At 40.2% G+C, this 21935-nt stretch overlaps 1 protein-coding gene across 1 annotated transcript in view; it reads left to right on the top strand.

Annotated features, from left to right (window-relative positions):
- The first annotated feature begins 3246 nt into the window (after nucleotides 1–3246).
- The window catches only part of LOC122659247 (pentatricopeptide repeat-containing protein At5g10690), a 63498-nt gene continuing 44809 nt past the window's right edge, over nucleotides 3247–21935 (top strand). Inside the window, exons 1-7 of the mRNA XM_043854378.1 lie at nucleotides 3247–3571; nucleotides 3671–3853; nucleotides 8177–8309; nucleotides 15489–15586; nucleotides 15793–15954; nucleotides 16076–16144; nucleotides 16542–16677. Of these exons, the coding sequence (XP_043710313.1) occupies nucleotides 3335–3571; nucleotides 3671–3853; nucleotides 8177–8309; nucleotides 15489–15586; nucleotides 15793–15954; nucleotides 16076–16144; nucleotides 16542–16677 (1018 nt within the window). The 5' untranslated portion in view covers nucleotides 3247–3334. The remainder of the gene's footprint in view (nucleotides 3572–3670; nucleotides 3854–8176; nucleotides 8310–15488; nucleotides 15587–15792; nucleotides 15955–16075; nucleotides 16145–16541; nucleotides 16678–21935) is intronic.

Here is a 21935-nt window from a genome sequence, read left to right as displayed (position 1 = left end):
GTCAAGGCCTTCCAAATTAACAAAATTTGAAAACAGATAATTTTTCAGCAAGTCGATATGACCGAACACATTTTTATTCCAGGATTTTAGTAGATTTGCAAAAGAATGAAGTTTTCCAAGTAAAGAGGAGGAGGTCAAAGAATTCCATTTAGAAGAGTAGAAAGAGGCAAAATCAGGGTGGTGGGTCCAAGCTTCTTGATAATGAAAAAGCTTTCTATAAGAGGGTCTTGGAGCATGGGTTTTGAGAAGAAGAGGGTTGTGATCTGATCCAATGGAAGGGAGTTTAGAGAGTTTGACCAAAGGAAACGCAAGCAACCAAGGTTGATTAGCCAAAACAAGGTCCAAACATTCCTTCACCAAGTTTGGGGGTTTCTGTTTATTAGACCAGGTGAAGCAGGATCCTTGGAGTTTAATTACATCCAGGCTAAAATCCTCAATGCTGTCTTTTAAACTTTGCGTGGCAAGAGAACAGTGAAATGGGGCTCCCCCCAGCTTTTCCGAAGGATCCAAAATTTCATTAAAGTCTTCGATAATAATCATTGGTTCAGAGATAGATGCAATAAAAGATCTTAAATGTGTCCAACACACCTCACGACAAGCATATTGGGGAGGTGCATAAATACAAATCAACAAGAAGGGACCCAAGGAGGGGTTGGCACAACAAATTCCAATAAAATGATCATGAATAGAACAATGTAAAATGCTAAAGGCAGAAGAGGAGGAGCTCAACAGCCATTGCCCTCCTCTTCGTCCTTTAGAATTGGCACTGTTAACAAAGGCAACAGAATTATAAGTCTTCAACAACCCTTGACATTTTAAAGTAGAGTGATCAATGCATTTCGTTTCACTTAAAAAGACAAAATCAGGGTTAAATTTTTTCAGGTGAAAGGAATGACATTTTTGGGTCAGGGATCCATGAATCCCTTCGGCATTCCAAGAGACGACAATCATTTTTAATCACACAAACAAGAAATTGGAAACAAAGCAGGTTAATAGTACCAAGGAAAAAACAGAATAAAAAACTCAATGAAAAGAAGATGAAATATACAGCATGGTTTACGAGGTTGGAAGGATCGAAACAGATAACGTCAATTCAGATCCCACAAGCAACAAGCCAAGCTAAGCAACACAACAAAATACACAGTAAAAAAACCAGTAAAGGAGGTGTTAGTATTAGAAGAAGATACCCGGTTTGGGTTCGGTGAACCAAACTCTTCCCTAGGATCCAAGGTTCCATCATCATTATTCCAGGCAGAAGCCAAAGGAAGGAAGCCACGAGCAGAAGTAACACTCTGTTCACTCACCCATTCCCTCGCCAGATCCATCAGACGTTCAGGGTTAGAAAAATAGGTAAGAAGCTGCGCCAGGGAAGAACGAAAGAATTTGAAACCCAGTTCCAGAGGGGACAGGACCGTTGGGACAACGAGTTTTCTTTTCTTGGGAAGAGGAGTGGGAGCCACGTTCACAGAAAAAACAAGCAATATTCCCACCAGGATTGCAAGAAGAGGGGGGTAACGGGGTGCCAACAGGGGAGGGGGGAGAGGGCCATAAAAGTGCTGATTGACGAAGATGGTTTGAGCATTTGGGAAAGAACAACCCTGAAATGCATCAGCCGAAGCAGAGAAGATAACAAATCTCCAGAGATGGTCTGGCTAATGGGCTGGGAGAGGGTAGTTGTATTGTTAGGCTCAGGGGTGCCAACACCAGGAGGTAGTTGCAAGGCAGTGGGCAAAATACGCGTCTCTTCAACAATGGCTCCAGGCGAGTGAGAGGTGTTGGAGCAGCAGTGGAAGGCCCCGATTTTTCCTTGAAAAGAGAAGCAATAAATTTGTCTTCACTATCTTCTTCCTCTGAAGAAACATCATAAACAGGATCAGGTAGGGTTTTAGGAGGCACCACTTCACAGTCCATAGGTGCCGAAAAGTCCACAAAAACTTCAGGCCTTAAATCCCCAAGCAGAGACTCCAGCAGCAGGTCGGGCAGCAGATCACTTTCCACTTCCACCTCTTCCGACACAGAAGGCGCAAAATAATCAAGGGCTGTGGAGAAAGGGGAGTCCAAACCACCAACATCCAAATCCGCTCTTCCAGGAAAACGATTCACATAATTTTTCTCATCAAAGGCGGGGTAAGAACTTTTTTGAACAACTCTCCCGAAGCATCTCTCGAAGAACCTTCTTTGAGCAGTGAGCAACATTCTGTTTCATGGGTGAGGCGATCACAACGAAAACAAATATTAAACAGCTCATATTTAAAATCAACCACAGAGACCAAACCTTGGGGATTGCGGATTTTGGACGAGATGCACACCGATCTCTTCTTCTTAAAGAGCATCTTAACACGAACAGTATCCATAGGAAGTCCCAACTCAATCGCATTAAATTGCATATCCACAAGTTTCCCCACACAAGACGCCGCCTGCTTGATGGCTTCAGCGCAAAAACAATCTTCAGGATAGATCTTACTTGCATCCAAAGCGGAAAAGAGTCATGTTCAGCATCGAAGAGTGGATTGTCCATCAGATGCATAACAACCTGGACAAGAATAGGACTACACCACCACGAAGCCAAGTTCAGTACTTTATTGCGTTTCTCAGAAGAGTCAAACTCCGCAGAAAACCGGGGGCTTGGGGAAGCCAGAGGGTTGCAAGCAAAATCAACCGGGGGCTTGGGGAATCCGATCAAACATCCATGAAGAGATTTCGCAACAACTAGGGCCAGGGAGTTAGGTGAAAAAGATTCAGTAGTTTGGGTGGGGGGTTCGTCCGAAGACAAAGAAGTATGACCTCTCCATATAGCAACCGGCTGTCGGCGTTGAGAAGATTATCCGCCTCCAAACCCAGAGTGATGGGAGCGGCTAACCCCTCTGACAAATCTGGCAGGAGCTTAGGGAGCGGCTACCTCCTCCTCCCTAAAATATTATCTAAACTAAATACAAAACTGAAACGAACCAAGTCGATTTGATTTTGATCGAAAATATGTTTCTATTCTCGGTTCGATTTTGATTTCTGTATTTTTGTATCTTTTGAACCGAACCTATTTTTCCCATATCTCATATATATATATTTTTTTGGTTGAACCATATCTCATATCCATTTGCTGCCATAACATGAGCATTTTGGACACGTGTACTGCCAGAGATTACCTTACCTCCACAAAGATGCGGTTCAGCCAATAGTTTAAGAGCCAGCCAATGAACTCAAAACATTTGTTCCCAGTTAATTGCCCTTTCCAAAAATAGTTGTTGCTTTACATTATCTCTCTTTTTCCTGTATCTCCTTGTGCTTTGCATGGTGAATTGGTGATGGATAGTTGCAGAGATCAGTTATTGTAGCGATGCAACACATTCATGGCTTCTCTCCTCCAAGAGAAACCTCAACACTCTCCCTCCTTATTCCCTCCTCAATTACCAGACGACTTCACACCTCCAACAAGTCCGCTTCTTGTTCTGTCTCTCATGGCACAGACAGAAAGAGTTCCCTGTATAAATCCCAAATCCTCTCTCTGAAAACCAATCTCAAACGACTTACTTCCCGTGTCGTCGAGCTTACCCGTAGAAGGCAACTCCATCAGGTCTGGAGTGGAATTCTAAAAATCTTTTGTTTTTTTATCTCCACTTTTATACCCAATTTGTTGTTCTTCTTCTATAAGCGTTTTATTATTTTTTTCCAGATATTTGAGGAAATTGAGATTGCCAAGCGACGTTACGGGAAGCTGAACACCATTGTGATGAATGCAGTCATGGAGGCTTGTGTTCACTGTGGTGATATTGATTCAGCCCTTCAAATATTTGGTGAGATGTCAAAACCAGAGAGCTGTGGTGTTGATTGTGTCACCTTTGGAACCCTTTTAAAGGTAACTCACTGCTGTGTGGCAATTCTGTTTCTTATGTGTTTATTACATGCTACATACTAGAGTGCAGGGAATTAACCGAACACAAGTAAGATGGAAACTAAATCCCCGTACTTTTACTTCAGATGGATAACTTGTGCGTTATGGATTTTGATAGTTTTCCAGGTCTCAATAAAGCATTTATGTGCTGAGTATTGCAGGACTATAAACTCTGCGAAATTTTTGCATCCTAGTACTCTGTTGTATCAGATTATATATTTCATCGTATTTCTGCCTTCAACTTTACATCTTAAAGGGCTTTTTCTTTTTCCTATTAAACTTTATGGATTTATTAGGAAGCTGGAAAAACAGCCAAACAGCCAATGAACAGAGTACAAATTATCAAGATAGATGAAAAGAGTTACATAGAAGAGTAAGGACTGTAATTCATAGGCCCCCTTCAAGACCATCATTAGCAAGATCATCTGCAAAGAAATTACCTGACCAATACTACCACAAGGATTGGATATTCTTGACAGAATATCAGGACTTAGCACTTCACATAAGATGCAAAAGTTTTCATGGACTAACATCTGTTGGGGAACTCAACCAATAACTCAATAAGGACATTGAATTGCCCTTCTTCGCGAAGAGCCGTATCAAAGACCTACCGAGATCCAAGGTTGAAAAGATTACAGAAATGAACCCACAAAGACTGAAAGAGACAAGGAATGTACCTACTGGGAATCTTCCTTCTACTCTTCTCCACTCACTATTGGATAAGGAAAGACTAATCGATATCTATGCCAATGGCAGGGAAAGCAGGCTGAGACTACTATCGATACCGAGCCTAGCTTGAAAGAAAAATGAACAGAGCACAAATTATAAAGATACGATGAAAAGAGTTACATAGAAGAGTAAGGACTGTAATTAATAGGCCCCCTTCAAGACCATCATTAGCAATATCATCTGCAAAGAAATTACCTGACCAATACAACCACAAGGATTGGATATTCTTGACAGAATATAAGGACTTAGCACTTCACATAAGATGCAAAAGTTTTCATGGACCAAAATCTGTTGGGGAACTCAACCAATAACTCAATAAGGACATTGAATTGCCCTTCACCTCTAACTTTATCTACTTGAGTGGATTTAATGAACACAATTCATGAAGAAGATTATTTTATCTTGGCTATAGTCACCTGCATTGCTTAGATGCCAAAGTGGTATTAAGACAATGCTACATTCTTGAACCTTGAAGGCCCCACATGCTGATTGGAACTGGGTTATCCGAAGAGTTCCTGTCCAAGTAGGCCTTATGTAGGAAATGACCATTTTCCTTGAAAGATTCTCCTTTACTAGGTAGACCTGGTTTACCGAAAGAGGTCCCACCAAAGCTTGATGGAGCTAAGTAGGCATTATGAATGAATGCACGACACTTATTCTCCAGCTTGAGGGGGAGTGTTAGAGTTTATGTAATTAGGGTACTTTAGGAACTAGATTGTTGTTTAGTTGTTTTATATTGTATTCTCTTTTTTACCTTTTACCTCCCTAGGGAGGTGTATGTAATTCCTTAAATCTTATTAGTGAAGTAATATAGGTGTGGTAAAGATAATTTCTCTAGCACACAACATTCCACCATCTTCTCTTCTACCTCTTCCTCTTCTCCTTCTCCGACCTCACTTTCATCTTTCCCCTTGTTCTTGTAACTTCCAACTATTATTTCATGTGCGGTGAATTTCGGATGGGAGCTACAACAACTTGATATCAAGAATGCCTGCCTTCATGGTGAGCTGTAGGAAGAAGTATACATGGATATCCCTTCGGGTTTCTCTTGTCAGGAGCCTCAAGGGAAGGTGTGCAAGTTGAAAAAGACGTTGTATGGATTGAAGCAATCTCCGCATGCTTGGTTTGGTCGGTTCCATAAGCTTATGGTGTCAGTGGGATACAAATAGAGTAATGCTAATCATACCCATAGGTTGGTGATCATATTACTGTATTAATTGTATATGTTGACGACATTGTTGTCACTGGGAATGATCCTACTTAGATAGCTAATTTGAAGGGGAGTTTGATATTAAAGACCTGGGGAAGCTGTGTTATTTCCTTGGTACCGAAGTGGCCCAATCCACTGGAGGTATATTTCTCTCTCAACGGAAATATACTCTAGATCTTCTTTCAGAGATTAGTATGCTAGGCTGCAAGCCTGCCGACACTCCTCTTGAGGCTAATTCCCATTTAAAAACTAAGGATGGTGAGCTAGTTGATAAGGGCAGATACCAGTGGCTAGTTGATCGTCTTATTTATTTGTCTCACACTAGGCCTGACATAGCCTATGTTGTGAGTTTGGTGAGTCAGTACATGCATGACCCTTGCGTTTCTCATATGGAGGCGGTGTTTTAGATTCAATGGTACCTGAAGTTGGCTCCAGGAAATGGTATCCTTTTTTCACCTCATGATCACATGCGTGTAGAGGCCTTTACTGATTCAGATTGGGCTTGTTCACCTGATGATAGGAGGTCCACATCTGGATACTACACTTTTGTTGGTGGAAATCTTGTTACCAGGCGTAGCAAGAAGTAGGATGTGGTAGCCCGGTCTAGTGTAGAGGCTAAGTTTCGTGTTATGGCACATGGTATTTGTGAGTTGTTATGGCATAAGGGTCTTCTTCATGATTTGGGCTTGCCTGTTCGTGTTCTGATGTTGTTATACTATGACAACAAGTTTGCGATCAGAATTGCACATTTTAAACCAACACACACAACCTGGTTCAGCATGATCACACCAAGCATGTTGAAATTGATTACCATTTCATCAAGGAGAAGCTGGAGCAAGGACTTACTTGCATTCCTTTTGTGAAGTCTAGTGAGAAGTTAGCAGATGTCGGTCTGAGTAGCAAAATGTTTCATGCGATTTTGTGCAAGTTGGGCATGTGTGATATCTATTCACCAACTTGAGGGGGAGTATTGTAATATGGGGTGTAGGGGTAGTTTGGTCATTATGTCATTATATCCTATTTTCTCTTCATTTTATCATTAATAAAGGGGCCAGTGTTAGTCTAGACACAAGTCACAATTTCCCAAATCTCAACAACCTTCAAACCGGTGAGAGTTTCTTTCAATCCATAAGTTAAATGGGATTAACAGAAAACCAGATAACCAAGTTCCTCTCAGGGATGTAAATGAGGCCTTTTATCATATATTTGTAATTTTGTAAGTGCTATCAATGTGGTCAAGCTTTTTAATATGTATCTATGACTGAGTCTTTCATATATTTTCTCAATTTACTATGTTTTGGGATGGTTATAGCTTATCTTTAGAGGTTGAGTGGTGGTTATTACTTATTACGCACATATAATGAAAATTGTTTCCCTCTCTCTCTCTCTCTGTTTAAGTTCTTAAAACTGTTATAATGGAGTTATGACCTGCCCACGCCATTTCTTTTTTCCTTTTGATCTATTCCCCCCTCTTTATCAAATTGCCTGTGCTGTCTTACGCGTGTGAATCTGAGTCCACAAATGTCAGGTAGAGGAGCAGTCATATTTGAAGCATCCAGATGCCATGGCGTCTCTATTTTGGTTTCTTTTCTTTTCTTTTTTCTGTTTCTATCTTGTTTGAACCTCTAATTTCCTATGTAGATGGTACCTTAGAATTCCAAAGAGATTTCTAGAACATTGAGATAATTACTAGACCAAAAGCCTAATTTTCCTATATTTTTTTTTCTTCTAAAGCTATATTATATTATGGAATTTTAGAACCTCTAAAGGTCTAGCATGTTGAAATTTAAGAAATGACCAAAGGAAAAATCTAAATAACGTGTCAGATTTTTAATATTTCTATAGATAGTGGAGAAAGTTATACAGGAATGCCACCAGCTTTTGGTAAGCTAGCGGCATAGACCAATCCTGTGTTGTACATAGGAGGGCAAGGGGGTCTTTTCCAAAGGGGGAAGAGAGAGGATGACACATGCTGGGCACTTTGGCGGTGCACCCAGCCTTTTCCCTAAAAGAAAATAGGTTATTTGTTATCCCCCCTCTGTAAAGTTAGGAGTTTATTATGTCATTTGACTCATTTCTAATGCTTCATTTGTATCCCATTTTTCAAGACCTTTTCTGGGGTTCTTTTGTGGTTATTTTCATTTCTGAAACTTATCTTGCAATTAATGAAGTTTCTTTTTTTTTTTTGGGGGGGGGGGGTGAAATTAATGAAGTTTCCAGTGGCTACTTTCTTCAGCTTCAATTTTCATGTTCTTCTCATGAATGGTTATGCATTAACTAGAAGCTAGTCCACATAAATAGTTCTTTGTTTGTCTCATTTCATTAGGATTTTTATTTTTTCTGTGAAGGGTTTGGGTGAGGCTAGAAGAATTGATGACGCATTTCAATTACTCGAATCTATAGAGCAAGGTGCTGCTGCAGGGAGTCCAAAGCTGTCACCGACACTCATCTATGGTCTTTTGAATGCTTTGATCGAAGCAGGTTGGTATCACTAGCGTGATAAGTATTAATACTTTACCATATATTACATCCCTTACATTGTGTCATTCCTTTGATATTAATCAAGATATGAATGCCAGTTCTCTAGATGAGCATATCTAGGGAGTTATCTTTTGATAAGTGATCTGGTTCTGCCATGAGGAGGGCTAATTTGCGTAATATGACCATTGGATTGGTAGAGAATCCTTGGCCTACCTCCACCATACTAAGTATTGGATTTTTCTGTCATTGTATTTGCAGATGTGAAATCAGTGTAGGGCTGATATGGCAATTCTAACTGTTGGACACTTGCTAGGGTACCATGTCGATTGGCCTTCTATCATATTTAGGAGCCAAACTCAATCATAAATCTCACAGTTTATTGAAACTTTTTCATTCTATCATCAGCTGTCCAAATCTTGATCAAAATTGGTCTGTTGGTTGTGCCACAATGTGGTATGAGTAAGAAACGATGTGGACAGATAGTCCAGAAAATTTGACCACATACTAAGCTGCTACTAGAAGATAAAACCACTGCAGTGTGCTATTCAAAACATAGTTATCAAGGAGGAAAGGCAACCAAGGTGTTGGGGAGGGTCCAAAATCAAGGCGACACTGTTAGATATATGGCCAGAATACCGTGGGGGTATTCTGACCATTATACCCTCTTTATTTTGTTATTTTGTTATTTCGGTATATGTGGTTTAGTCCCACATTGCTAATGTACTAAGTGTTAATTATTCATTATAATTATAAATATAGAAGTGCTTAGGATGCATTGATCATCCAAGCATAGAGTTCTAATTCAGATCCACTTAACATGGTATCAAAGCTGGTTATGAATTAGAACCATCCACGATTCCCTCCCCTTCTCTAATTCTCGATCTCTCTCTTGTTCTCTTCTCTCCCCTTCTTTCCTTTGTTTTGCATTGTTCTTCTTTATCCCATAGGGCAGCACTGATGAGGTGATCTATTGATCCAGCTGCTGCCCTCTTTTGTTACCTCACTTCATGATATGAAGATTTGATCGATAAGGTGCTGCCCTCCTTTGCTGCGAATATGGAAGCCTTCAGCCTTCATTGGACAGATTCACACTATATTACAAGGACTTTGTTCACTATATTGGAGCTTCAGACCTGCGGCAGATCAGTATTCCAGCACCTACATCAAGCTACATCAAGTTTCAGCCCTCAAGATCGATATCTCTTCACACTTTCAGGGTTTTTTTCAAAACCCTGACAATTGTCGATCTTGGGGTTCCACTTATCAGTTAATTCTGATTTTTTGAGGAGTGCTTCACATCTGTTCAAGTGTCCTTCGACTGCAATTTCAGCCTCATACAGTCACTTTTCAGGCCTCAAATAATCTTATCGATTTCAGCAATTTCAGGGTTTTTTTCAAAACCCTGAAAATATCGATCTCAAGGTTTTCTCTGGCTGCTGTTGCTGATTCTTGGAGACACTTATTCCTTCATTATTAGAGGGCTTTCATCCTTGTTTCAGCCCTTAACTTGGAGGTGTTCTTGGTTTTCTCTTCACAACAGCCCCCTTCTACGATTTGGGATTCTTCACTGTCTCCATGGGTGACTCTGTGGATTCGACTGCTACTTATGTTGGTGATGGAAACAGCAAACCAGAGTATCATACTTTCTCTCCAAATCCAATCAAGTTGGATAGCACCAATTACCTACTTTGGTCTAGGTCTGCCTCCTTTGCCATTCTTGGCGTGGCCTTCTTGGTCATATTAGGGGATCCATTGCTATGCCTACGAGGTTGGGGCTGCTCAAGACAAGTGGCTTGCCAACAATGGAGTTCTTATGTCCTACTTGATTGGTTTTATGGTTACAGATCTACAACACAATTTTCTTCTCCTTGATCTGACCTCGAAAATTTGGGTGCTTGCAAGAGACTTATGGACAGCTTGGCAATGATGCCCAGGTATATGAAATCGGGAAGAAGGTCCTTCACACTACTCGGGAGAATTGGCATCTCCAAATACTATGCTACCTTGCGCAGCCTTTGGCAGCAATTGGACCATAATTCTGATTTTCACCCAAGTACAGCTACAGATATTACTTCTTATAAGCAACATATGGACAAGATCAGGGTTTATGATTTCTTGGCAGGATTAAATGTGGAGTATGATCAGATTCGGGTTCAAGTGTTGGGTCACAAGCCTTTTCCCACACTTGAACAGTCATATGCCCTAGTCTCCTCTAAAGAAAACCGTAGGGCTGCCATGTTGCACCCTCCTATTCGACGAGATCAGCTCTCCGGGCCGCTGCCCCGTGCATCTCCCCCTAGTGGCATTGCTTCTCTTAGTGATTCTACTACAGGGTCTGTTGTTTGTGAGTACTATCACAAACCTTACCACACCAAGGAGAAGTGCTGGAAACTTCATGGGAAACTGGCTGATTTTGAAGCTAAAAGGGTTGCCAAGACAAAGATAAAGACAAAGACCAAGGCCCATCAGACTGAGACTGTTACTGCAGCTCCTGCTACTGACACTGGTCTATCCCAGGATGATCTACAGGCACTCCTACGTATGCTAAGGTCTTCCGCTGCTGCTGCTTCTACTACATCAGCCACTGCCAATTCTTCAGCTCCTTCAGGTTCACACTTTGCCCGGTCAGGTATTTCATTTGGAGGTCATTGTGCTTCTGTGGTTTCCCATCCTTGGATCATAGATTCTGGAGCTACAGATCATATGACCGGTTCCTCTAGTCTGTTTCACAGATATTCTCCCACTTCTGGGAAAGATAAGGTCAAAGTGGCTGATGGTTCCCTTTCTTCCATATCTGGAAAAGGATTCATCAACTACACTTCCTCTCTTCCCTTGTCTTCTGTTTTGCACATTCCTAATTTTACTACTAACCTTCTTTCAATTAGTAGCATTACTCGTGATCTAAACTGCAAAGTCATTTTTTTCCCTTCTCATTATGTGTTTCAGGATTTGGACTCTGGGAAGACGATTGGATTGGGTAAAGTGCACGGTGGACTGTACCTGCTTGATGACAGACGCTTCTCTCCACCACCACCTTCTCCGCTGCATCAGAACTCCTTGGTCTCTTCTGAACTCTCCTAGTGGCACTCTCGGTTAGGTCACCCCCCTTTAGGAATTTTAGCTCATTTATTTCCTCGTTTGGTCACCCTTCGTACTAAGGATGATTTTTTTTGTGAGGCTTGTGTTCTGGCCAAACAGACACGTTCAACTTATCCAATTTTAAATAAAATGAGTTCTTTTTAATTTCAATTAGTGCATTCTGACGTTTGGGGTCCTAGTCGTAAACCATCTATTTCTGGCCATCGTTGGTTTGTCTCTTTCATTGATTGTCATTCTCGGAACACCTGGGTGTATCCTTTGCACACAAAAAACCAAGTTTTTTCATGTTTTCATCACTTTCATAAAATGGTCCAAACTCAGTTCCAGGCTACTCTTAAAGTATTGAGAAGTGATAATGGAACAGAGTATACAGAATCCCAATTTCAAAAATATTTGACTGATCATGGAATCATTCATCAAACTAGTTGTGTTGATACCCCTACCCAGAATGGTGTGGCAGAAAGAAAAAATCGCCACTTGTTAGAAATGGCTAGGGCTTCGATGTTTGAGAGGAATGTCCCGTCTCAATATTGGGGGGATGCGGTCCTCACTGCGGCCTATCTCATCAATAGGCTACCCTCTAGGGTTCTTAACTCCCGTAGCCCCTCTGATATTTTACTGGGTAATTCCTCCTTTATTGTGCCGCCCAAGGTGTTTGGTTGTGTGTTATGCTAGGGATACAAGATCTCCAGGGAAACTTGAGCCTCGGGGGCTCCGTTGTATTTTCTTGGGTTATTCACCGACCCAGAAAGGTTATAAATGCTACCATCCCCCTTCCCGCCGTACCATGGTTAGTATGGATGTTATTTTCCTTGAGTCCCTTTCTTATTATTCTTCGCCACCTCTTTAGAGGGAGAGTTCTAGTGAAGATGTGTCCTTTGAGATTCCTCTACCTGAGGTTCCTCTGGTGGCTGCCCAGCCTTCTTTACCACCCACGGCTGCTACCCAGCCTTTTGTGGATGCTTCCCATCCTACTTTGGCGATTGCCTAACAACCTCTGGCTGTTCCTCCTTCACCTAATGGGAATCCTTTACAGGGGGAGACCATAGAAAATAGTGGTGTTAATGTTCCTATCCAGGGGGAGCTGACTCCAATCCAGAGAACTATTGGTGAATTTCAGAAGAGAATTGACAACTCCAACATGATCACCTATACAAGGGGCAGATCTACCAGAGGGCAGCTGCATCCCACTGTAGCACCAGTACCCATCTAATTGCCGGCTCTAGACACGGATCCTACATCTCCTGGTAATCCATCTACTTCCGACCTACCTATTGCACTTCGTAAAGGTACTAGAACTTGCACTTTACATCCCATATCTCATTTTGTTTCTTATAACTCTCTTTCTCCTTCTTTTCGTGCCTTTGTATCTTTTCTTTCCTCTATCTCGATTCCTAGAAATTGGTAGGAAGCATTTACAGATGGAAAGTGGAAGGCAGCAATGTTGGAAGAAATGAGAGCACTTCACAAAAATAATACGTGGGATCTTGTGGCTCTTCCTCCAGGGAAAAAACCAGTGGGATGTAGATGGGTCTTCGTGGTTAAACAGAAGGCTGATGGTTCGGTGGATAGGTATAAGGCACGTTTGGTTGCAAAGGGGTTCACTCAGACTTATGGAGTTGATTATCAGGAGACCTTTGCACCAGTGGCAAAGCTCAACACCGTCAGGGTGTTATTATCTTGTGTTGCAAATCTTGGGTGGGATCTTCAGCAGTTAGATGTCAAAAATGCCTTCCTCCATGGGGAGCTTGAGGAAGAGGTATATATGGACATTCCACCAGGTTTTTCTGATGACAGGACTAAGGGCAGGGTTTGTAAATTGAAGCGTGCCCTTTATGGTTTGAAGCAGTCACCTAGGGCCTGGTTTGGCAGATTTCATAAGGCTATGATTTCAGCAGGTTACAAGCAGAGCAATGCTGATCACACTTTGTTCATCAAACGGCTTGGTAACAAGGTTACTCTTCTCATAGTCTATGTGGATGATATTGTGGTCACTGGTAATGATGATGCTGCAATCAGGGATTTGAAAATTCTTCTTGGCCGTGAGTTTGAGGTCAAAGATTTTGGTCCTCTTAAATATTTTCTAGGGATAGAAGTTGCTCGATCTTCAAAGGGCATCATTCTTTCTCAAAGAAAATATGTCCTTGATCTATTGACTGAGACAGGGCTGCTAGGCTGTCATCCTTCCGATACTCCTATGGAAGCTACTACAAAACTTAGGGAGAAAGAGGGTGAGCCTGTTGACAAGGGTGCTTATCAGCGATTATTGGGCAAACTAATCTATCTTTCTCACACACGCCCTGACATTGCAGTTGCTGTAAGTTTGGTGAGTCAGTTCATGCATGATCCCTATTCCTCTCATATGGATGCAGTCCGTCGTATTTTGAGGTATTTAAAGTCTGCTCCAGGAAAGGGAATGCTTCTATCTCCCAATGGTCACTTGAAGATTGAAGCCTATACTGATGCCGATTGGGCTGGTTCTCCTGACAGGAAATCTATCTCTGGCTACTGTTCCTTTGTGGGTGGGAACCTTGTCACATGGCGTAGCAAAAAGCAGAATGTTGTGGCAAGGTCTAGTGCTGAAGCCGAGTTCCGTGCAATGGCACAAGGAATTTGTGAACTTCTGTGGCTTAGAGGATTATTGCAGGATATCGGTGTTGCTGTCCATCTTCCTATGATGCTTTATTGTGACAATAAAGCCGCCATTAGCATTGCTCATAACCCTGTCCAGCATGATCGTACTAAACACGTGGAGGTTGACCGACATTTCATCAAGGAGAAGCTTGAAGCCGGCCTCATTTGTGTTCCCTCCAACAAGGTGCCCAAGGCAACGCCTTGATAATTATGATTCAAAATATACCTCTCTGGACATGCTTCAATAGAGCATGTTTTTCCTTAAGATACTTATGTGCATCATAGTATGAAATGTTATACAAAAGAAATATTCAAGAAATTTTCGTTTTCAGACTTCAATTTGTATGCTGATCCTCACATTAAATGGTCCCACCAAAAACATCTTGGAAACATAATTATTGTGCTTGTTGACGAACCTGTGATTGTGTGAAATCCTTAATGTTCTGGATTTCTAGGGTAGAACTATGAGGAAGAGGTAGTTGGAAAAGTTATAGGGTTGAATAGGATTGAGAGAAGTAGAAGAGATGAGGAGCAAGGATAAGATCTAAGATATTGTTATGGGACGATAAAATAACAAACATGAATGATAACTGTGAAACGTAAAATCTCAGGGGAAAAATGATCTGAGAGAAAAGAGAATATTGTAAAGTGTGAGAAAAAGAGAGAGTGCAGAGTGCAACCTTCAGTTTGCCACTGTGAGCATACCTCACACAAAAAACACAATTCTTTGTTCCGTCTCTTCTGCTAAAACTGTAGTGATTACATTAATGTATAAAGGCTTTTGCTAAGAAAATAAAAATTTCTTAACTACTATATGACTCCTATTATTCTGTCTTAAAGGAAAAAGAAACTCATAGGAAGACTTTTTGACTCAACCAGGACTAATTGGAAAAACAGAAACTAGACTTTCGAAAGATAATTTTCCTAAGCAACCTATCCACCAGTTTAAACACACTTACAATAAAAGAAAATTCATGCTCCCTCCTATGACCTAATATTTAGATCTTATACTTTTTCCATGAAAATTATGCTCATAAAAATAAGTAGTCATATAAAACCAAACCAGAAGTTCATTCTTCACTCTTATCATTGCAAATTTTGTCTGTTGAATTTCTTGCTTACCAGGAATGGTGTATTTAACATTAGCCATGAATACCAGACAATCAATTTATCATCATCCATCTTCAGCTATTTTTGGTGACACTGCAAGTACTTGCATTACAATTTCTTGATGAACTTTGTCTGATTGGATTATGTTGTTATTTCCTTTGGTGAAGGGAATCTGATAATAAATTAATATGGCAGTTGAATTGAACTGCCTATTGAAGATTTTAGCTTTGACTTCCCGTTGGCTTAGCATCTCTGTCAAGGTGCGGGGAGTTTGGAAATTACTGATTGCTTCTAGTTAGGGTTAGATGACTCCTAACTTGCAATCGTTTAGTGCAGGAGATCTCCGCCGTGCCAATGGTCTTGTTGCACGTTACCGCTTTTTGCTACATGAAGGAGGTGGTCCATCAATTTTGATGTACAACTTATTAATGAAGGTTTTGTGCTTTAATTACAATCTCATTGAAGAGTTCCATATTGTTTAATCAGTGACTGGAAAATTATCATGATTTTGTGCTTTTTGCAGTTAAAAATTTGTTGCATAACATGTTTTTCACTACATTTTTGCTTTCTGCATTGACAAGGCACAAAATGTAGCAAATAACTGAAAGATCCCCTAAGGGTTTGTTCTTCAATTGTCCAGGGAAATATAAAAATGGGTTTTCCTCAGGATGCTTTAACTTTGCATGATGAAATAGTACGCCAAGGATTGAAGCCAGATCAGCTCACCTATAATACCCTGGTTTCTGCATGTGTCAAGGCTGGAAACTTGGAGTTTGCTATGCGATTGTTTGCAGAAATGAAGGTCTCAAGCAAGTGGTTGAAAGGCCAGTTTGGAGCCATACAAATAAATTCCTTCTTTATAAAAGCAATGGAGATTTGTAGAGCGGAGTTAAATAATTTGTTTTTTAATTTATTTTTCCCAGGATGAAGGACAGAAGGTTAAGCGTCGTGATCTATTTCCTGATGCTGTCACTTACACTACCTTACTTAAGGTGAGTTGGACTTTATTGATGAATATCTTAATTTTTATTTTGTAATATTTTGGCAGGGAGGAATTAAAATATTGTAAGTATGGAAAAAAAATTCTGACCTAACGTCTGACTGTCTCTAACATTTTCCCCAGCTAGCATGCACTCATTTGCAAAAACTGTTCAGTCACCTAGTTATTTATATACTTGTTGAAATTGGTATTCATACATACTTGGGCAATATTATATACTTTAGTTGTTATATATATTTTATTGAGATTAGCCGGAGAACTTTGTTTTGCTTGTTTAAAGGGTGTCAAAAGTCAAAACTGGATTGTCATTTAATCTTTTAATAGTTAGTTCAATGATACTACTGTTTCTCCTTTCCTATTTCATTTGCTAAGGAAAGAATTCCTTTCAGGGTTTTGGGCATGCCATGGATCTCCTTTCAATTCAGAAGATTGTGATGGAAATGAAATCATCACATGGTCTATTTATTGATCGAATTGCATACACTGCAATAATTGATGCATTGTTAAATTGTTACTCAATTAAAGGTGTGCTACTTTGGACCCAGAGAATCGCAATTTTTTTCTTCTTTTTTCTGCATAGTCCTGTAGAGCTTTGATGTTTCTGAAATTTGTTTCTCCATCAAGAATGGCACCAAAAAAAAAAAGAAATAGAGAAGAGCATTCAGAAGAGGTTCTATTTTGGTGATTCAAGTGTATAATTTGGTTAAATTTGTATATTTCAACTTATAATTCAAGGACATATTACAGTGGACGACCACATTTTATATCTCTGTTTCCTTCTTGAGTAGCAAGAATAATTTGAACTAAACCAGTAAATGAAAGCTGTACAATGTGAAGGGATCCAATGCTCTGTAAAAGGAAAAAGAGAAAAACATTAACACTAAACAAGGTCAAAGTTGTACCTACGCCTTGTTTAAATCCAGCTCTCTTCCCTTCCAAACAAAAAGAATCAAATTTCAGCAATAAACAATTGCAATGGAAGACCCTCTTTCCCTTATGCTCCATCTCCCAAGCTGCAGGCCTTGACAACCATAAGAATAGGTCTCCTTGACCAACAAAAAGAAAGGAAAAAATGACAAAACAGGAAGGCAAGAAAGGAATTTTGCAGGGTATTAGTTGCAGGAGTAACCTGCTATGACAGTCCCGTTATATATTCTGTTTTCTTGTCCAATATGTTTCTGGTAGGTCATGTCTGCCCTATAAAGGTCAATTTGGATTTATGCTGCTTTAGATTATTCAATTTAGAAGAGTTTGGATTGGATTATCTTGCTCCCTCCAGACAAAGTGGTATTATTTTTTGATAAATAACACGATTTTATTAAATAAAGAAGGTACATAGTAGTATATCAGATGCAACCTACGTAGAGTTACAAAAACAACACCAACATTCCTCATGAGGGTGTTAGAGTTTATATGTTGTAAGGATACTTTAGGAACTAGTTAGATTACTAGTTGCTTTATATTGTAATTTTCTGTTTTTATCATTTACCTCCCTAGGGAGGTGTATGTAATTTCTTCTATCTCATTAGTGAAGTAATATAGGTGTGGTGGAGGCAATACTCCAACACACAATATTGCACCATTTTCTCTTCTTCTTCTCCTTCTTCAACCTCCTACCTTCATATTTCCCTTGTTCCCTTGCTGTCTTTATAAAGGGGGACAGAATAGGAGAAAGGAAATCTGAGAAAAAATTGGAGAGGGGGGGGGGAGGGAAGAAGAAGCCGTGAGAAGAAGAAGAAAGGGGGGTGGTTGTGTGTGCACACGCACAAACTCACTTTTTTTCAATTCATTGTTGCATAATCTCCCCAATACGTTGGTTACACATCTATTTATAAAACCCAAGAATAAAGACTCCTAATTACTTGCTAAAACCAGGCTAACTAAAATAGAAACCCAATAAAACTCAAATTGGAAATTTCCCTGTGTCTAATAACTACCTTAAAGTAAAAGATTACATAGTACTTTCCCAAATAAAATAAACTTCCTTAAAATCCTACTAGATCGAAACACTCAAATTGGGCCCAGTTCAACTGGGTTTGGGTCGGTCCAATGTAGTTGGTCCAAGATTATCCTGCATCAATTCTCTCGGAGTTGAAAAAAACTCGACCATGAGTTTATAAAATGAAAAGATCAGCATCACTCGATTGGCATCCATAATCATCGGCTTTGATGGGGTGATGATTCAACGCTCTTTGCGATCAACCTCTAGGATGTTGTGGATTTATGATGACAATGGCAGACTTGTAATTTATTGGACGTCTCCTACTTTGCGACTGTGGGGATGCGATGCGAGGAAGGAGGAGAAAATCCGGGAGCAACCAGGTATGTCTTCCACTTTTTTTTTTTTGGCTTCACGAGTTCTCTCTGCTATTTTTCTTTCTCTGTCTCACACTCTCTTTCTCTTTTGCACCTCTTTTTTTTTTTGGCTCTGGCGGAACCCTGGGCTAGAGGGATGATGTTGATCGAAGTTGCAGGAAAAACAAGTGAGAGTAGTGGGGGAAGGGTTAGCATTGGGGAATCGGAGAGAGGGGACTTATGGTGGGGACTGAAGGAATGTGGTTTGCTCCCCTTTTTTTTTTGTTTGTAGAATCGCAGGGGAGGTTGCTAAGGTTGAGGTTTCAGTGGAAATTGTTATCGTGAGCTTGGTATTAGCGCAAGTAGCTAATACCGAGAGAGGAGTGAGGAGGGTAGATTAGTACTTTGAGTTATTTCTTTTAATTTTTATATGTTTCCTGTTTTGCCCTTGAGTGAATATATATATTGAAGTTTAGAGGAGAGTTACACACATCGTGTGACTCCCCAAGTTACACATTCTCTTCTCTTCTTCTCCCTCTCGGTTTCTCTCCTCCTTCTTCTTCTTTTTCTTCATTAATTCATAGGGTATCAGAGCTGTAAGCATAGTTGTCATGGCGTCGCCATGGTGTCCTGGCGCTGGGAGAGGTGGCATATCGAGCTACGCCATGGTGGATGTAAATATATCGTTCGATATGGACGCCATACCACGATATGTTGGCATATCGGTCGATATTTGTACATATAAAAGTTAGATTTAAATTATTTTTTTTTAAACCATTTAATAGCTTAGATGCTTTGCTTCAAATCACACACACTGAAGAAAGACTATTGCTATCAAGCTTCAGTAAACAGGTTAGCCTATCATTTGATTTTTACTATTGCTTTCAATTATTTGACAGGTTAATCTATATTTTCAATTTTTCATACTTTCATATGCACTAATGGATGTTAGTTACACTTTCATGAATTAAACCATAGTGGCATAGTATATTAGTAGTAGTGTAGTACACTTTCATGTTGATTTTTGATGTTATAGGACATATATTATAGCATACTAAATGACATTAAAAATACAGAAAATAAAAAATTAAACATGGTCGACATGCTCGCCATGGCAACGCCATGGCGGGCGACATGTCGATATATCGACGTGACACCCTTCCACTGACTTGGATCGCCGTGACGCCGTGACAACTATGGCTGTAAGGACTACTACAGATTTCGTAGACCACTGCTTCCGTTATCTACAACATCCAATTGAAGATTTAAGAATTCTTTGAAGACTTGAAGACCTTGCGGTTTCTTCTATTTTCTGTTTGAAGGGGTGCAACACCCTATGCTGTATTTTGGGATTGTTTAGAGACTAGTTCATGATATAAATTAAGAACTAGGTCTCTCTTTTTGTTTGTGGAATATTTGAAGGAGTTTCTCGATGAAGTGAAGGTTGTGTCAGGGTTTTGTTTGAAGGAATTGATTGCTGCCTCTACTATCTGTATCAGGGTTTCGTTTGAGGGAATTGATTGCTGCCTTTGCTGCCTCTATCGACTTCTGTCAGGTTTTTTTTTTTTTTTTTTACCTTTGTCAATTTCTGTCCCTGCTTTCAGCATACTTCATTCTATTTATTCTTCACTTCGTCAAGTACATAATGGGTGATGAATTGAAATCTGGTGAAGGTTCAAAGTCAATAACAACAGAAATTTTTTCTTCCTCTTCCAATCGTATTACCAAGAAGAAGTTGAAAGGGATTACAAATTTTTTGCAAGGAAGAAAATTGTTAGGCTAGTGTTAACTGGCCGTAATCAGCACCAACACCTCTTCAACACTAAGCCTGAGAATGACCCTTCGTGGGACACAGTTGATGTTCGTATCTTGGGATAGATGTTGAATTCCGTGGATCACCAAATTGTGGATTTGGTAACACACATTGATACAGTGAAAGAATTATGGGAGTATCTTAATGTTTTGTATTCTGGACAAAACAATCTTTCCCGCATTTATGACTTGTCCCAAGAGTTCTACCTGGTTGATCGAAAGGGTTGTTCTTTAACCCAATATTTTGCTGATTTTAAGAGAATGTATGAAGAGCTTAATTCCTTACTTCCTATCACTGCCAATGTGGAACAGATGCAAAACTAGCAGGAACAACTTGCTGTTATGGGTTTTTTGGGAGGTCTTGGGAAGGAATTTGACTCTGTTCGTTCTCAAATTATTGGTGGTGACAAGATAGCCACTTTGTCTGAAACTTTTTCTAGGGTTCTTCGTGTTTCTCGGTAGCATACTACTGATAGTGATACTTCAGCCCTGGCTTCTTTCCCATCCAACCGTGGACCAACAGTGGGACTGGTAATGGTGGTAATGTCAGTTCTGGTGGTGGTGATGGTGGCCGTGGTCGTGGTGGTGGGGCTGGTTCTTCTAATAAGGCACCTACCATGAGTACTCAGGGTAACTCTGATGTTTCTGGTGGTTCAGTGCGCACTTGCCATCATTGTGGTCGTCCGGGACATATCCAACGTTTCTGTTGGAAACTTTATGGCAAACCAAATCAGCAATAGTTTGCCAACTCTGCTACAACTGATTTCTGATTCTCCTGTATCTCCACAGCCTGAAGGTAAGACTGTGAAGATGTCTGATGATGAATATGCCCGTTATACATAGTTCCAGATTTCTCAGTCAGCCCAGCCTCCAACTGCGACCTTTGTTCAGACAGGTAATGCCACTGCATGCCTTTTGACTATCTCTTCCCGTCCCTGGATTATTGATTCAGGGACCTCCGAGCACATGACTGGCGTTTCAGGTATACTTTTTTCTTTTTCAGAAATCCTCTTCGAGTGTCACTTTAGCTAATGGTTCCTTGGCTAAGGTGACTGGTACTGGTACTGCCCATATTACGCCTTCTCTTTCTTTGTCTTCCATTTTGTATGTACCTGATTTTCCTTTTAACCTTTTATCTGTTAGTCGGTTTATTAAAACCCATAACTGTTCTATAACCTTTTCTTCTGACTCTTGTGTATTTTAGGATCTTTCGTCGAAGAAGATGATTAGTAGAGGTCGTGCATCAGGGGGACTTTGCATACTTGAGGACACTTCATCTATGGCGTGTACTAGGGTGACATCACCCCACTAGATTCATTGTCGTTTGGGTCATCCTTTGTTGGAGAGTTTGAAGCTTCTTAATGGTCGTTTTCGGTCAATTTCTAGTTTAAATTGTGAGTCGTGTCAGTTTGGGAAACTCCACTGTGCGAGTTATCCTCCTAGAGTAAATAAACGGTCTGACCAACCACTTTCTTTAGTTCATTCAGATGTTTGGGTCCATGTCCTGTCGTTTCCACTTTGGGTTTTCGTTACTTTGTTACTTTTGTTGATGATTATTCCAAGGTTACCTGGATCTACTTAATGAAACATCGTTCTGAGTTATTTTCTATCTTTTGTGCATTTGTGAATGAAGTAAATAATCAATTTTCACATCCTTTGCGTGTTCTTTGTAGTGA

The sequence above is a fragment of the Telopea speciosissima genome, chromosome 4, assembly GCF_018873765.1.
Source record: "Telopea speciosissima isolate NSW1024214 ecotype Mountain lineage chromosome 4, Tspe_v1, whole genome shotgun sequence".
NCBI lineage: Eukaryota > Viridiplantae > Streptophyta > Magnoliopsida > Proteales > Proteaceae > Telopea > Telopea speciosissima.
This window is presented reverse-complemented; position numbering and strand designations above follow the sequence as displayed.